The sequence below is a fragment of the Panthera onca genome, chromosome B4, assembly GCF_046562875.1.
Source record: "Panthera onca isolate mPanOnc1 chromosome B4, mPanOnc1 haplotype 2, whole genome shotgun sequence".
Taxonomy (NCBI): Eukaryota; Metazoa; Chordata; class Mammalia; order Carnivora; family Felidae; genus Panthera; species Panthera onca.
Window position 1 is genome coordinate 10,537,081 of NC_138345.1, and position 19,169 is coordinate 10,556,249.

The 19,169-nt window shown below is 37.0% G+C and overlaps 1 protein-coding gene across 3 annotated transcripts in view; it reads right to left on the reverse strand.

Annotated features, from left to right (window-relative positions):
* USP6NL (USP6 N-terminal like) overlaps positions 1 to 19,169 on the reverse strand; it is a 180,403-nt gene that overhangs the window by 91,931 nt on the left and 69,303 nt on the right. Inside the window, exon 1 of one of the 3 annotated variants that reach the window (XM_060659335.3) lies at positions 2,975 to 3,461. The exons of the other annotated variants lie outside the window; for them this stretch is intronic. Coding sequence (XP_060515318.1) covers positions 2,975 to 3,255 — 281 coding nt within the window. The 5' untranslated portion in view covers positions 3,256 to 3,461. Of the gene's footprint in view, positions 1 to 2,974; positions 3,462 to 19,169 lie in introns of those variants that run through there. 3 annotated transcript variants of the gene reach the window in all.

Consider the following 19,169-nt stretch of genomic DNA (forward strand, 5'->3'; position numbering starts at 1 on the left):
CTCCTGTATGTTATTTTGTCGAATGACCTCACATCAAAACTATAAGGTAGGTATCATTATTGTTCGTTTAGCAGACAAGAAAATTGTTAGGTTAATTAACTTGAAAAGATCACACAGCACTGAAGTTACAGAAGTGGCATTCAGACCAAGGCAAGAAGGCCCCAGCGCGCTCTTAATCACTCCACATAATCTTTGGATACATCAAATGGCAAGCGAATGAACAAAGGTTTGTCAAGTGACTCTGCTAACAGGGATCCTCAAAATAGCATTAAATCAGGGCAAGAGACCAAGGAAGTGCCCTTCAGTCAACAGGAAGCCACGGAGGTGTTTTTGAAGAGAAAACTGGCCAGAAGCTGTGGAGAAAACCAAGACTGCTGGGGAAGGAAGAAGAATTTGCTTATTAAGACCTCACACTGTTGAGCTCTCATTACCCATCGGGCACTGTGCTAGGCACACACAATATCTCAATGAATGTTCAAATAGCCCTATTACCGTTCAGTTTATAGGTGAGAAAAATGAAACTTGTCCAAGGCTACATTCTGGAAGGCTCCAAAGCCTGTCTCTTGCCCATTATGTTACAAAAGAGAAGAGAGAGACAGAATATATCTGTGTATCTGTAAATTAATAAGGTATAAGCTACCAAGAAACTAATGCACCATAACCAGGAAGTGGTTACCGGAGTCAGTGTGATCAGCCCTCCATGTGTTGGCTGTGTTTCCACAAGTGAATCTCCTCCTCCAATAAAGACAAAACTCTTCCAAGATCCGAAAATGATGACTTCCCAAAATTACTTATTTCCGTGCACTTTCACATACCCAAGTTTCCAAAGTTTCAATCCACTGATACTACAAAGCTGCCAAAATGTAATTACCTAGGAACTGATTTATACTTATAAGCAAGCAAATAAAAATTTCCAAATGTTACATTGGAGCAGCTAAAATACTGATAAAATTAAACCTATTTTTTTAATGCTTTACTAGGTAACAATCACCAGACCCGAGCAGGGAACAGGGAAACATGGGCTCCCCACCAATGTTTGTTAGTTGCCTTTGATCCATACCCTCTATTCAATATAACCCGGTCCTACATTTATTATTTTTCAAACCCTTTTGACCATATCTTTTTTTCTCCTACATATAACTCATAAGTTCTTCAGAGTGAAGATTCATTAATTCTAAAGTAATCAAACTTTAAAAAACAGTATTTTCAACACATCTACTACGGGCAACTTGTAGTATATAATGTTGTACCAACACTCCAGCTCTCACCCTTGGCATCTGAAAAATTTTAATGTTTCATCAGTTTCAACATGCCCAAGGGCCATCACATGTAACAATTGGCAGTTTTCCTCAGGCATGAATCTGAGTCATGGACTATGGGCACGAAAGTGAGTTACCTGGTCAATGAGGGCACCTAGATGCCTCCCTAGTGCCTTTCAAAGTAGCTTTGTTTTTCTCTAGTCATTTCACAAACACCAAATCCCTATGTGGGAGTGAAATAAAACCAAAGCAAAACACAAAATTTAATGGCCTCAAAAAGAAAGCGAGTAATATTTTGGAAGCATTTCTGATTTGCTAAGGTAACACAATATCAACCCCTTAGATGTGATCTACAGAGGTCTTAAATGATTCGTTTCACCAGAAGTGTGCCACGTGAAGACTAAAGTTACTTCAATGCCAAACAAGAAAACAATAAATCATCAACTGCCGTGAAAAACTAAACAAACAAACAAAAAAATCCATGAACAGAAAAAAGACAACAATGAGGGGCACCTGGCTGGCTCGGTTGATGGAGCATGCAATTACTGACCTTGGGGTTGTGTCTACACTGGGTGTGGAGATCAGCTGAAACTAAAATCTTAAAAAAAAAAAAAAAAAAAAAAAAAAGATAAGAACGAAATGCACCAAATGTTAACAAATGTTTTCATTTCTGAGAGTCTGACAGGAGGAACTGCATATAATTATATTTTCTTCTTATACTTTTACATTTTTTTCTGAATGGTCATTAACTAAAGCTTAAGTTACTTTTATTACAAAATACATATGTATTTTTTAAATGTTCATTTATTCTGAGAGAGTGCATGCATGTGTATGTGCATGAGAGTGGGAGAGGGGCAGAAAGAGAGGGAGAGAGAGCAGGCTCCACGCTCAGCACAGAGCCCAATGCAGGGCTCGATCCCACAACCATGAGACCATGACTGTGAGAACATGACCCAAGCTGAAATCAAGAGTCAGACGCTCAAACAACTGAGCCACCCAAGCAACCCTAAAATATTTTTTTAACATAAGAACTCTTTTTTAATGTAAAGAGGACATTAAAAAGTTAGAAAGTTAAAAAAAACATTTTTCCCAAACACATCTTAAGCTTTTTAATAAAAGAGTACAATGCCTGGAAAACAAACTTGCTCCCCAGTTCTCTTATGAGGTTTTAGATGGAAAGCTATAAAACAATTTTTGAAGAAAGTTATCTAGCCATCAAAATAATCCTCCCCTATCTCTATGAACACGTAAAACTTCCACTTGGAATACCAAATAATAAGTCATGTAAGTGAGTAAAGGTCAGAGTAAGAATATAAAGACCAGCTTTCCCTCAGAAAAAATGAGATGGATTAAGTTTTCTTATATTCATTAATTCAAAAATTACTGAACGCCATTTACTGCCACTGTGAATATAAATAGGGACAAAATGCAATTCTTCATACAGATCACAGTCCCCTAAGGGGATCAGACACATAAAGAATCCACTGTTAAATATGTAATAAACTCCCCTTAATAGATGTCTTTTTAAAATCCACAGAGACGTTAATAGGAAAAAAGCAAAGTCAGAAAAAGACTTCACCTACAAAGCAACATTTTAGCCAGGCCTCAAAAGAACGGTAGAAACTTACCATTTGGACAAGGACAGAAAGCCACAGAATGTTAATAAAAAGCCATAGTCCACAGCACCAGGTACACCTATTTCAAGAGCACATACCTCAACAGTCACATTCACTGTTGGGGTAAAAAAGACAGGTCTTCCAACTTGTATCATTTCTCCTTCTCCTTCTTCTTTTTCATAATATCCCACCCACACAACTGGAGCAGAAGGCAATCTCCGTGGGCAAAACTTAGGTGTGTGCAGGAAAATAACAAAAGGAGACATTAGTTTGAGGCCATAAGAAAGCAAAATAAACATAGTACAAATTAGTATCTTCCGTTCTGATACTACTAACATAACATCATTACTTGGGTATTCATTCATCAAGACCTGAGTCATTCAGAATTAAGTGACTAAGATAATGGCAACTGTAAACCTTTTTTTAATGATGCAAATTCTGCTCAAAAAGCCAATTTTAAAAACAAATCTAAGCACATCCGAATACACATCCCTTCAATATGTATATATTCCACCATCTACATTATTTTCCCAGAACGGAATATATTTAAGAAAAATAGCCGTGGAATGTAGATCTCCAAAGAAAACAGCACCATTATAGTCAGAATTTTTAAAAAAAAACAGTAACTTAGATGCAACTGACCCAAGAAAGAAAGGGATGGGCTGCCACTGAGCTGCAGATAATACCTTGTCTAGATATCTTGAAAATTCCTACCTACTGTAACCTAAACATCCCACCCCCATCCCAACGTCACTTGACTGCCTGGCCCAAAACTTATAGGCAGGTTCAATCAGACTCTATACGAATTTTTTATATACAGCAGTTAAAGAGTAAAACTCAAAGACACGAGTAAGGGGGCGGGGGGAGCCTCTTCAAGAATACTGTACTTGATGAGTTATACCAATCTCCACATGAAATATCACCATTCTCCAAGGAGACTGATTATAAAGGACCTGCCACCCTTCTCATTGAGGAAAACATTTCTTAGAGAGCACTGTCTCCTTCATACTCATTGAGTATACCATCTGAAGTTACAGAATACATTTCTAACAGCAACCCAAATTCCTCTTTTACAAGTAAATAAGCATGACCAACTTCATAATCTACTTAAAAAGACTGGAAACAATATAAATGTCCATAAATTTGGCTATTAAAAATCACATGGCAAAATTACACACTGATTTGGATTCATTTCCAAGATATATTGTAAGTAGGGGGAAAAAAGCAAGGTTCAGAATAGTGAATATAACACCCTGCCGGGGGTTAGGGATACACAGAAATACACAAAATTAACAGTAGCTGCCCTGGGGAACTTAAAACTAGGTAGGTGAATGGAAAGGACACTTATTTTTCAATCCATAACCTTTAGTGCATCTTGAATTGTTTACTATGTACATGTACCACCTTATCAAAACATAAAAGTAAAAATCTGAGGGGTACCTGGGTGGCTCAGTCAATTAAGTGCCCAACTCTTGATTTCAGCTAGGGTCTTGATCTCAGGGTCGTGAGTTCAAGCCCCATATTGGGCTCCATACCCAACTTTAAATACATACATGCATACAGACAGACAGACAGGCATAAAATTCTTAACAACTGTAAAGATAATTAATGTTAGGAGAAAAACCCCTCCTCAAGAGACTGAAGATTAAATTCTACTCCAGCACAGCTCCCTTGACAGCAAAAGTTCCCTTCTCTACCACACCCTCATTCTAGCCTGCAGGGACCTGAAACATGAAGAGAGTCAAGTACAAGGCCACCTCAGCTTTTACGATAAAATGAATGCCTTCATTTCTTCCAGTTTTCTTTACTGCTCTAAAGAAAGGAAAGGAAGAATGTAAATTCAAAGAGATGAAAACTGTGCCAAGTGCATAACTATTTCTTTCCCATAATCACAAGAAAACCAATTAGCACTTTCTCCTCTAGCAGGCCATCCAGGCAGAGGGGCTGTGATGGTGCAGAAAGGGGAAATTAAGAATATATATCCCACCTTCTCAATATATGAATAGAAAACCAGGTCCAGAGAAACATGTCTTTAACCATCACAATGATTTGTAAAGGAGTCAGTATTTTACTGAGAACTGTAAAAATTAAAGGATAATATGAATGCTAAAGTCATTAAATTTTAGGCTGTTATAGACTAGTTCAAACACTTTAAAATAAATACAAGAGGGGGTGGGCTGCCCAAGTTGGTCGAGTGTGCAACTCTTGACTTCAGGATCATGAGTTCAAGCCCTATGTTGGGCAGAAAGCTTACTTAAAAAAAAAAAAAAAAAAAAAAAAAGGAAGAAAGAAAGAAAGAAAAGAAAAGCATACAAGCCAAATAAAATTTACAGGAAAATCTGCCTCAGCAGATCACACTACAACTTTTCTAATCAATTGACTTACTTACTCAATGTGATTTTTACTGCTGACAAATCTAGGTTGTTTTTGAAATAGATGTCTCATAGAACTCTCATTTACAGTGTTCTTGGAATGCCTTTAAAGCCTTTTAGAGAGTATTTTTTTCCTTTAAACTCTTATTTTCCACATGACACTGATTTGTCAAATGCAGTTTTGCCTACAGCAGTTCTTTTAAAGAACATAACTTTAATAAACTTGCTGACAAATGGCTTATATTACTTTAACCGACTATTTGTAATACAGCCAATCTAATGAGTTCTTAGGTTTCCAATAAAACCATTAATGCTTTGACAATTTCACAAACTCACTATAGACAAAGGCTCTTCGCAAGTACTGAGAAACATAGATTATTAAGACACAATATCTGCCCTCAAGATGTTTACAACCTTGTAAATGAATAAAAGAATCATTACCATAAGAGATGTGTTCCCCACAGGACCTTGCCAGCCAAGGAGAGAAAGGCAAAAGTGATAATCTTTCTTAAAGCACATCATACAATCTGCAGAGGACAACTATGTTACTATACCATGTAAACTGTCTCTCACAGGACTAGAAAACTACAGAGCATTTAATAAATTATTATAAGAGGTGATTAAAGATAGAACAGTTTTAGTGAGATCATTTTTGTTTATTTCAACCCTATAAATAAGAGACAATTTGGACTTTTCTTCTAGGAGATGCCTTCAGTTTGACTTATATCCCTCTAGAAATCTTAACAGCACATCTAGAAATAAGAAGCTCAAATTGCTTAGCAAGTATACTGGAATGCCAACACAAACCAAAGTTAACTATTTCCTTTTAAATGCTATCAAGCACCATAAATCTTTTGGAAAGTGTAGTTTTCTTTATTTACAATATGCTTTAGAAAGCATTTTCTTACTGTATTATGTCTGGAATGTGTGTATATATGTAAACATATGCAAACCAGAGCTTTCCCCAAAATCTATAGTAATAGATTCACAACAGTCTGATGATTCATTTAACAAATTAAAATGAAATCAATACTGTTATACAAATTAGTACAAAATTAGTCCATATATCGGTAATCTTACTCCGTTTCTGATTTTGTTTTTGTTCAGTTCAGCAGAATTCTTTCCTTTAAATGTTTATTTATTTTTGAGAGAAAGGGAAAGAGTGCAAGTGGAGGAGGGGCAGAGAGAGAGAGGGAGACACAGAATCCAGAGCACGTTCCAGGCTCCGAGCTATCAGCACAGAGCCTGATGTGGGGCTCAAACCCACAAACCGTATAAGATCATGACCTGGGCCGAAGTCAAATGCTTCAGTCGGTTAAGCACCTAGGTGCCCCCCAACAGAGTTCTTAATAATTCTACCACTTATTATTGACGTAAACTTGGGCAAGTTACAACCTGCGTGAGCACCAGTTTCCTCACCTGTAAAATAGAAAAAATGACAAGAGGACTAGCTAACATTTACTAAATGTCTCCTGCATGTCAGATACTGTTCCAAGCATATCATAATGTTCTAAGCATATATTCTCAAGCATATGATCATATGATCATAAACTCAAACAATCCTATGGTGTAGGCACCATATATATAGAATAATGCATCACCAAACCCCAGATGAGGAAAGAGGGGCACATATTTCCAAAGGTCTTATGGCAGGTGGCAGAGCCCAGATGCTCGGGGATCCAGAAGCCACACGCTCAATCACTAAGATATAGCTGCTTAAAAACTGCAAGACATCTCCTGCCCAACTCGTAGAATTCTTGTGAACCTCACATTTAACTGGGTTCAAAAAAGCATTACTTTAAGGGCCATGTAAAATAGGGTATTTATTATTAATAAAGTTTTAAGGACAAGATTGATAAAAACTGACTGTGGAGGTATCAAAGCAAAATTTTATGTAAAAAAAACAACACACACATTAAAGGAATTGTAAAGGATCTTCAAGGGTATCTAGCTCAGCTTCCCACAAATGTTAACATCCCCTTGATAGCATTCTTAATAAGTTGTCACAGAATTTCTCCTTTAATGCCTCCAGAGACGAAAATCTCCCAAGCTCACAAGTCAGCTCATTCCATCTTGAAATGTTCTAATTATTATTAGAAATGTCTTCCTTTCAGCTCTAAAAAAAATTAGACTTTTCCACATGATAAGCCTATAAATACAAACCACTGAGATATTCACACTGTTCAACACATGACATTTTATTAAAGTCCCCCTTGAAATGTGACACCCAAATATCCAAGAACAGGTCTGATGTGAGGAAAATAACAGCTCTGTTACCCTTCTTGATCTGCAACTAAATCATTCACTTTTCTTTCCTGGCTGGTAGTCCATTTAATAGACTTGTATTTAGCACACACTTCATTGAAATCCCTCAGTCCTCTCTTAGGGGCTATCTTGATCACAGTGTAGAACATGACATTTTATCATTTTTAATCTAGTCTTCACTTTGGTCTATCATTCTAGCCTCAAAAGATCTTGACAAAACTTAATTTCATAACCTTACTTTTGCTATCTCTATCAACATTGTACCCTCTTTCTTCCTTCACAAACCCAATGATTACAATGAAAATTTCACCCTGGCCACTGAAAAACTGCTGCATAAGTTAAGATCCTAGGACATATTAGCAAAGACCTTGACTCTGACATAAATGAATTAATTTAAATATGATCCATCAATCAAATATAAATCCTTACAAAACCTATTTTTTTCTTGTAGTCTGTGGGGACATCCAATAAGACTTTATCAAATACATTTCTAACACCCAAATAAAACCTATCTTCTGGTAGGCTGGCTCAAGACAGCAGCATATTAAGATCCTGAACTCCCTCCCTTCCATGGATACAGCAAATATATAACTACTTATGGAATAATTTCCTCTGATAAAGACCAGAAAACTGGATGAAAAGAGCCTTCACAACAAAGAACAAAATGACAGCATCAAGGACTGGAAAGGCAGGAAAGGAGAAGAGAGAAAGAGGGAGAGGAGGAGGGGGGCGGGGGAGGGGAGGGGGCAAAGCAAAGAAAAACCACACTCAGAAGGGATTTCAAGAATACAGAACTTTTCCCTGACAAGTGAGGGACTTGTGCTCCACATCAGGCACTCAACCCTTAGATCCTGAATGAAAGAAGATACACTAATCACTGGGCTTTGAAAACCAACAGGGATTATATCCAGGAAAGCAATAAAACTATAGGGAATGGAGAACCCACTCTTAAGGAGCTCTTATATAGACTCATTCACCGCAGGACCCAGTGCAAACACACCAGTTTGAAAAGTGCCTAAATCATATGTGGAGACCCACTTGTCAATTTTAAAGCACCTGCCAGACAGGCAGGAAACCACTGTGATTTTCTTCAGGGATGGAGACACTAGTGGGTGCCATATTTGCAACCCCATCCTACCTTGCTAATGTCAGCACCAGCAGGCTCCATCTTGGAACTATCTCTCTAACCTGTTAGAGCCGGTGAGGCACCCAAATGAAAACCCATCCACCCGTACAGCACATCCAGCAAATCACAGCTGGGCCAGGTGCCAGCCGTGTCCACCCCTATGCCACATGAGATGAGTGCATGCAGCCCACACAGGGAACACCCCTTGGGTGTCCAGCTTGGCTGGTGAGACAGGGTTGCGCTTCTGGGTTCCACCATCAAATCTCCTACACAAGGTCATTCCTTCAAGACTGGGAAAAGCAGTTGATTTGTCTAATACATAAAAACAAGCACAAAGAAGCAAAATGAAAAGACAGAGGAATATATCCCAAAGAAAGAACAAGAAAAAAACATCAGGCAAAGACATTAATGAAATGGAGATAAGCAATCTACCCAAAAGGATTTCAAAGTAATGGTCATAAAGATGCTTACCGTACTCAGGAGAAGAATGGATGAACACAGTGAGATCCTCAAAAAAGAGATAAAAAATATAATAAAGTTCCAAACAGAAGTTACATAGCTGAAGAATACAATAACTGAACTGAAAAAAACTAGAGGAATTCAAGAGCAGACAGGATGGAGCAAAGATCGAGTCAGTGAGCCAGAAAACAAAGCAACAGAACTCATCCAGAAAGAACAGCAAGAAGAAAAAGAATTTCTATAAAACAAAGATAACTTATGGGACTTTTGTGACAACATCAAGTAGACTAACAATCACATTATAGAGATCCCAGAAGGAGAGGAGCAAGAAAAAGGGCCAGAAAACCTATTTCAAGAAATAGCTGAAAACTTTCCTAATCTGAAGAATGAAACAGACATACAGACATACAGGTCCAGGAAGCCCAGAGAGTTCCAAAAAAGATGAACACAAAGTGATCTACATTAAGACACATTATAATTAAAATGGTAAAAGTTAGGGACGCCTAGGTGGCTCAGTAGGTTAAGTGTCCAACTTCAGCTCAGGTCATGATCTCACAGTTTGTGGGTTTCAAGCCGGTGTTGGGCTCTGTGCTGACAGCATTGGATTCTGTATCTCCCTCTCTCTCTACTCCTCCCCTGTTCACACTATCTCTCTCTCTCTCTCTCTCTCTCTCTCTCTCTCTCTCTCAAAAAAAAAAAAAATAATAATTTAAAAAAATAATAAAGGGGCGCCTGGGTGGCTCAGTCAGTTGAGCATCCGACTTTGGCTCAGGTCATGATCTCATGGTCTGTGGGTTCGAGCCCCGCGTCGGGCTCTGTGCTGACAGCTCAGAGCCTGGAGCCTGCTTGGGATTCTGTGTCTCCCTCTCTCTCTGCCCCTCCCCCACTTGTACTCTGTCTCTCTGTCAAAAATAAATAAACATTAAAAAAAATTTTTTTAATAAAAATAAATAAATAAATAAATAAAATGGTAAAAGTTAAAAGATAAAGAGAGAATCTTAATTACACACAAAGGAAATCCCATGAGGCTAAAGGAGATTTTTCAGCAGAAACTCAGAAGGCCAGAAGAGAGTGGCATGACATATTCAAAGGCTAAAATGAAAAAACTTCCAATTTCCAAGAATTCTCTACCTGGCAAGACTTATCCTTCAGAATTGAAGGAGAGATCACGCATTTTCCACATAAACAAAAACTAAAGGAGTATTACCACTAAACTGGTCTTACAAGAAATGTTAAAGAGAGTTCCCTAAACCAAAAAGAAATGGCACTGATTAATAACAAGAAAACATCCAAAAGTAAAAACCTTACTAGAATAGAATAGGTAAATATATAGTAAAGGTAGTAGACCAGTAACTTATAGAGCAAATATGGAGGTTAAAAGACAAAAATAGCAAAAGCAACTAAAACTACAGTAATTAGTTAAGAGATACATAAAAAGATGTAAAATAGGACAAAAAAATAGAAGATGTGCAGGGCATGGAGAAAACCATGTAAAGTTTTGGAATGTACTCAAATTTAACTAAAATCAGATCATATATACGGAAGAAGATATATGTGAACCTCACAGTAACCACAAAGCAAAAACTTACGGTAAATACACAAAAGAAAGTAACAAAGGAATCTAAACATAACACTAAAGAAAGCCATCAAACCACAGGTCAAGAGAGAAAGAGAAAAAGAAAGGAACAGACAAGAGGTATGAAAACAGCCAAAACACAGTGAACAAAATGGCAAGAAGTATATCTCTATCAATAATTACTTTAAATTATCAATAATTACTTTGAATATAAATAGATTAAACTCTCCAATAAAAAGACATGGAATGGCTGAGTGAATTAAAAAAATATCTATATGCTATCTACAAGAGACTCACATCAGAAGAACACACACAGACTGAAAAAGAAGGATATTCCATGCAAATGGAAATGAAAAGAAAGCTGGAGTAGCTATATTCATAGCAGAAAAAATAGACTTTAAAACAAAGACTGTAATAGTAGATAAAGAAGGCCATTACATAATGATAAAGGAATCAACCCAACAAGAAGACATACCATATATAAGTATGTAGGCATGCAACACACATACATGCAACCAAGATATATAAAGCAAATATTAACAGACCTAAAAGGAGAAATTGACATCAATCTGATAAAGTAGCAAACTTTAACACCTCACTCACATTAATGGATAAATCAAAACAAAAAATTAGAAGAGAAACATCAGTCTTAAGTGACACATTAGACCAGATGGACTTTATAGACATATACAGAACATTCCTTCCCAAAGCAACAGAATACACATTCTTCTCAAGTGCCATGGGACATTCTCCAAAACAGATCAATATGTAGGGCTACAAAACAAGTCTCCAAAAATTCAAGGAGACTCAAATCATATCAAGCATCTTCTTCAACGACAGTGGTATAAAATTAGAAATCAATTGCGAAAATAAAACTGGAAAAAACACAAAAATGTAGAAATTAAACATGTTATGAACAACCAATGGGTCATCAAAGAAATAAAAAATACACCTAGAGACAAATTAAAACAGAAATATGACACACTAAAATATATGGAATGCAACAAAAGTGATTCTAAGAAGAAAGATTGTAGTGATACAGACCTACCTCAAGAAACAAGAAAAATCTCAAATTAACAACCTAACTTAACACGTAAAGGAGCTAGTAGGGGGAAAAAGCCCAAAGTCAGTAAAAGGAATAAAATGATAAGGATTAAAGCAGAAATAAATACAAGAGAAACTTAAAAAAAAAATCAATGAATCAATGAAACTAATTAATTAATTAGAGCCCTCTCTAACAAATGTTTGTTTGAAAGAGAACTTACAAGTAACACCACAAAAACTCAAAGGATCAATAAGAGACTATTGGAACAATTATACAGACAAACTGGACACTATAGAAGAAATGGATAAATTCCTAGAAACATAATCTTTCAAGACTGAATCCTGAAGAAAGAGAAAACCTAAACAGACCAATTACTAGTAAGGAGATTGCATCAGTAATCAAAAGCCTCCCACCAAACAAAAGTCCAAGACCAGATGGCCTCACTGGTAAATTCTACCAAACATTCAAAGAAGATTTAATACTTATCCTTCTCAAACTCTTCCAAAAAAAAAAAACCGAAGAGAAGGGAATACTTTCTCGTTTTATGAGGCAACCATTACCCCGATACCCAAACTAGATAAGGACACAACAAAACAAAATTACAGGCCAAGAGCATTGATGAACATTGATGCAAAAATCCACAACAAAATGAGCAAATCAAATTCAACAATACATTAAAAGGATCATACACCATGATCAAGCAGAATTTATTCCAAGGATGCAAGGATGGTTTAACATCTACAAATCAATCAGCATAATACACCACCTTAACAAAATGAAGTATAACAACCATATAATCACTTCAGTGATTTCACAGGGGTGCCTGGGTGGTTCAGTCACTTGAACATCTGATTCTTGATTTTGCCTCAGGTCATGAGTCAGGGTTGTGGGATAGAGCTCTGCTTCAGGCTCCACACGGTGGAGCCTGCTTGGGATTCTCTCTCTCCCTCTCCCTCTGCCTCTGCCCCTCCCCTGCTCATGCTCTCTCTCCCACAAAATAAATGAATAAAGCTAAACAAAAACAAAAACACCTCTCAACAAAATGGATATAGAGGGAATGGACCTCAATAAAATAAAGGATATATGACAAACCCACAGCTAACATCATACTCAATGGTGAAAAGCTAAAAGCTTTTCCCCTACAATCAAAAACAAGACAAGCAGGTCCACTCTCACCACTTTTACTCAAAAGAGTACTGGAAGTCCTACCCACAACAATCAGGCAAGAAAAAGAAATAAAAGGTATCCAAGTAGGAACAGAAGAAGCACAACTATCACTATGTTCAGATGACCTAAGACTATATATAGAAAACCCTAAAGGTGACATCAAAAAACTCACAGAATAAATAAATTCAGTAAAGTAACATGATACAAAATAAACATACAGAAATCTATGGCATTCCTATACACTAATAATAAATTATCAGAAAGTGATATTAAGAAAACAATCCCATTTATAACTGCATCAAAAAGAAAAAAATACCTAGGAATAAATTTAACCAAGGTGGTGAAATTTTTTTTAATATTTATTTACTTTACACACACACACACACACACACACAGAGTCAAGCAGGGGAGGGGCAGAGAGATGGAGACACAGAATCCGAAGCAGGCTCCTGGCAGGCTCCAGGCTCTGAGCCGTCAGCACAGAGCTCGACGTGGGGCTCAAACCCACAAACTATGAGATCATGACCTGAAGTCAGACGCTTAACCGACTGAGGTAAAATCAGTCCCAGGAGGTAAAATCTAGCCTGTACATTGAAAACAATGAGCACTGATGAAAGTAACTGAAGAAGACGCAAATAATTGAAAAGATATTCTTGCTCATGGATTAGAAGAGTTAATATTGTTTAAATATCCACACTACCCAATGCAATCTACAGGTTCAATGCAACACCTCTCAAAATTCCAATGTCATCTTTCATGGAATTAGATCAAATAATTCTAAAATTTGTGTGCAGCCACCTGAAGCCAAACAATCTTGACGTAGAAGAACAAAGCTAGAAGTATGCTCCCTGATTTCAAACTACACTACAAAGTTACAGTTATCAAAACAGTATGGTATTTGTATAAAAGCAGATACACAGATCAATGGAACATAATCGAGAGCCCAAAATTAAGCCTGCACATACATGGACAATTAATTTACGACAAAGGACCCAAGAACATACAGTGAATAAAGGACAGTCTCTTCAAGAAATGGTGTTGAGAATACTGGACAACCACGTGCAAAAGAATGATAAACTAGACCACTCTTATACTACACACAAAAATTCTGTCAAAATGAATTAAAGACTTGAATGCAAGACCTGTAACCATAAAATTCCTAGAAGAAAATTAACAGTAAGCTCCTTGGCACTGGTCTTAGCAATATTTTTGTGGAGGTGACTCCAAAGGCAAGGGAAACAAAAGCAATAATAAACAAATGGAATTACCTCAAACTAAAAAGCTTCTGCACAGTAAAAGAAAACAATCATCAAAATGAAAAGGAACCTATTGAACGGGAGAAAATTTTTGCAAATCAGATATCCAATAAGGGATTAATATCCAAAATATATTAAGAACTCATATAACTGAATAGCTTAAACACAAATAATCCAATTTAAAAATGGGAAGAAGGTCTGAACAGACATTTTTCCAAAGAAGACATACAAATGGCCAATACATACATGCGATGATGATCAACATCACTAATTATTAGGAAAATACAAACCAAAACCTCAATGAGATATTAGATCACACTGGAAAGAATGCTATTATCAAAAAGACAAGAAATAACAAGTAACAGAGAAGATGTGTAGAAAAGGGAACCCTTATCCACTGCTGATGGCAATGTAAACTGGTGCAGCCACTATGGAAAACAGTAGGGAGTTTGCTCAAAAAATTAAGAAAAGAACTACCATACGATCCAGCTATTCATCCAGCTATTCCACTTCTGGGAGATTATCTGAAGAATACAAAAACACTGATTCAGAAAGATATATGCACCACTGATTTCAATGCATTATTTACAATAGCTGAGAAATGAGAACAGGCTAAGCGTCCTTCGATGGACAAACAGATAAAGAAGATGTGGCATACAGACACAATGGACTACTACTCAGCCCTTAAAAAGAATAAAATCCTGCCATTTGCAACAACATAGGGATGACTCTTGAAGGTATTATGCTAAGTGAAGTAAGTCAGATAAAGAAAAATACATATATTTGCACTCATATGTGGAATCTATTAACAAACAAAACAAAACACAAACTCATAGTGAACAGCTTGACAGATTGATAGCCACCAGAGAAGAAGGAGGATGGAGGGGTGGTGAGTGAAATGGGGGAGAGGGGTCATATGTATGGTGAGAGATGGTAACTAGAGTTTTAGTGTTGATCACTGTGCGGGGCATAAAGATGTCAAATTACAATGTTGTACACCTGAAATTTACATAACGTTACATACCAATTTTTCCCCCAAAATAATTTTAAAAAAGAAGAAGAAATGTAAAACCAAAAACAAAAACCTATTTGCAACATTTCCTTGGGATGTCTATTCAGTGACAGCAAGGAATTTACATTAATTTGTTCTTCTTACACCCAGAAAAGCTCCTAGAGATCATCATTTCCTTTTAAATCTATTCATGAGCCATTATTAATAAAACCATGCTAGCATTCTGATTACAATTATCATGAAATTCAATAGTTTCTAGTTACCAGAATCTACCATTGCTCCTTTGAGTCCAGTCTTCAGATATATTCTCTGTATTTTACTACTCTTACTATTCACAATTATTCCAAAAAAGTCTGAGTCTGTAACTCATTTAATCCTAAAGACCTGAATTTAAAGGGTGTTATCCCCTAACCTACCCTGGGCTTCAAATACCTCTCATTTTTGACTAATTCTCTTTTCTGTTTGAAGATAATTCTGATTTGACAAAAACAAAACAAAAAACCAAAAAACCAACCAAGCAAAAAGGAGATAGAAGTGAAAGTCTGGAACGCAGTCTTCCTCTTTCATGTTTGCATTACATGATGTGTTCTGAATGGCAGGCCTATGTGATCATTACTGATTTCCAGGAATCAAGCTATGCCTTTTAAAGTGTTTTTATTATACTGTTCACAGATGTCAATTCATTTACACTTGATTCTTCCTGACACTATTTTTAAAAGTACTTACTACTCTTTTTCATTCATTATAGGTTACAAGTCTTTTCTTACACCTTTCATTCAAACCCTCAAACTCAAAAGACATCTTAAACAGCTTTTATGTGAATATGTATATGTACATGTGTATACATATAAATGTTCATTTATTTATTTTGAGAGAGTGACAGAGGTCCCAAGCAGGGGAGGGGCAGATGAAGAAGGAGAGAATCTGTGCTCTGTCAGCACAGAGCCCAATGTGGGACTGGAACCCATGAACAACGAGATCACAACCTGAGCCCAAAACAAGACTGAGCCACCCAGGCACTAATTTTATATATTTTTTTATTTATTTAATTTAAATTCCTTTATCTTGTCTTTCTTCTTAGAATCAGTGGCCACTGTAGAATTCTTTTTCTCCCCCTTGTTTTTTTAATTGATCCAGGTCTCCTTTAAATGTCTGCAAATGTAAGGAAGTCCCCCTTTAATATTCTTCTAATTCACTTTCTTAAAGAAATCTTATAGATAATCATGTATCACTAACTAGGCACAGAATTTCAACCCTTAGAATTTTACAAATTCTCAGAAGTTACCAGCACTTGAAACTTACCAACAAGCACTTTCTTATTAGCTTGAATTAGCCCTAAAAAGCAGTTCCTTTTATCATTCCCACAGCCTCCTAAAATATATACTTACATATACAAGATGGATTTCTTTATATTTGAATACGCTCTATTGTCAGGCTTAAGTTCTTATTGAAAGAAAATGGTTACAAATGACAGCAAGATCTCAGAGTTTCAAGGTTTCAAAATAATTCATGGAGAAAACATCTTTTCAATAAATAATGCTGGAATAACTAGATAGCTAGCTACACGGGGGGAAAAAAAACTTTGACCCTTACCTAACACAGTACACAAAACTTAGCTTGAGGGGCTCCTGGATGGCTTAGTCAGTTAAGTGTCTGACTCTTGATTTCGGCCCAGGTCTGATCTCACAGCAGTGAGATGGGGCCCTCCATCAGGCTGTGCGCTGACAGCACAGAGTCTACTTGGGGTTCTGTCTCTCCCTGCCCCTTCCCAGCTCATGCTCACTTGCATGGGTTCCCTCTCCCTCCCTCCCTCCCTCTCTCTCTCTTTCTGTCTCTCTCTCTCAAAGTAAATAAATAAACTTAAAAAAATTAATTTGAAATAAGTCATAGTGTTGGCAGGTGAACTGGGCGAGACCCTGGGCCCCAGGGTCTTGACTGGGTTCATCCTGAAGGCGTCACCGAAGGCACTTGGGTCTTGTCATGAGACAGAATTCAAGGATAGACAAGCAACGCAAAAGACAAGGGACACAAGCAGGAAGGTTTATTAAAGTGAAAAGTATACCCTTGTGATGTGAGACTGGGCAAGGGGGGGGGGGGGGGAGGATGGATGGGAGGAGAAAGAGAAAGAGCACACACCCTGGGGGCTAGGTTTCTATCTTTTATTGACAGTTGTTAACTAGGGAGTAGAATATTCATTACAGGGGAGGGGAGGCAGGATGGGTTTCCAATCATTTTCTTTCTTATTTGGCCAGGGGTTTGTGGTCATGGCACCCGCCATCTTGGGCCTGTCTGGTGCAAGCAGGCTTCTTTTGGAGTGCTACCAGGACAGGCCTCTGACTTTCCTTATAGCTGGCCAAGACTTCCTCTATGTGGCCTCCAGGTAGGCTGTTAGAAACTAAGTGCCTACTCTAACAAGAGATTTGTATGTATGAGCAAAAACTATAGAACTTCTAAAAGAAAATACAGGAGAAAATCTTTATTACACTGGGTGCCCAAAAATGAAAACATGTTCATAAAGATTTTTATGTGAATGTTAATGTAAGTATTGTTCATAATAGATAAGACAAAACCTAAATGGCCATAAACTGGCAAATAAACAAATATTTAATCTCTACACTGAATACCATTCAGTAACACAAACAAATTTACTAATACATGAAGCAACATAAATAAAACACAAAAAGCCTCATAATGCCTAACTCCATTTATATCAAATTGTAGAAAACACAAAATTATAGTGACAGAAAACAGGTTAGGGGCTGCCTGAGGCCAGTGACCAGGGTAAAGAGATACAAGAAAACAAGAATTTTTAGGATTCTTGATGGAACTTTTCTACATCAAGATGTGGTAGTAATGATGTGACTTTATAAAACTATCAAAATTCATCAAGCTCAGTGCTTCAAATGGATGAATTTCACTGTGTGCAAATTATATCTCAATAAATGTTTTTGGTTTTTTGGATTTTTTTTTTTTTTTTTTTTTTTTTTTTTGAGAAAGAGAGAGGGAGGGAGGAAGAGGCAGACAGAGAGGGAGAGCATCCCAAGCAGGCTTCATGCTGTCAGTGTAGAGTCCAATGCGGTGCTTGAAATCACAAACCGTGAGATCATGACCTGAGCCAACTCCAAGAGTTGGACGCTTAGCCAAGTGAACCACAAAGGCACCCCTTCAATAAATCTTTTTAAAAAAATATTTCATAATCTCGTGTTTTTAACAATCACTAACCACTTTAAGTTTTATTTTTATTATTGAAATGTTTTGCTGTTTTTGGAGAATCTCAATTTGCCACTTCTAGGCTGTTATAAAAATCAAATAATCAAATTTACGTGAATATGAAAAATAATCACCAATGGGCTCTGAGTGTGGGCCTAATGGTCTCTCTAAACAGCAAACACAAGTTTCAGTGCACTGACTTTGTTGCATCTACTTTGGAAACGATTTGCTTCAAGTTTTTAAATGACCTCTAAATAAAGAAAGAAATCATTCAGCGTAAGAATGGTCACAACTAACATCAAGTACCAGGTCTAGGCACCACACAGACCACAAATAACTATTCATTCTACTCTTCACCATTTGCAAATAATACTTGAACCACACAAGCCTTATTTATAGTTCTTAACAGCACTGCATCCCGTTTTCCTTTTCTTTCAGGCCATCCCACATTCTATTCCTTCTGTCTGGAATTCTCTCCACTCTTTATATGGCTGACTCCCACCACTCTTCTCATCTCGACCTGAGAGCTACCTCTTCAGGGAGGTCTTCTCCAGTTCTCTTCAGGGTACCTTGATAACTTCTTCACAGAAAATACCACAATTTGTAATATTTTCTTTGTTTACTTGTTTGCTTTCTGCCTTCTCTACTGGACCCACAAATCAGTCTGGATCATATTGTTTACCACTCTACACCAGGGTCTGGCACAGTGCCTGACCTATAACAGTGGTTCAGTAAACTTACTGTATGATTACATGAACGGATAAGAATTTTCTAATTTAATCCCAATCACAACTCTAGTGACACAA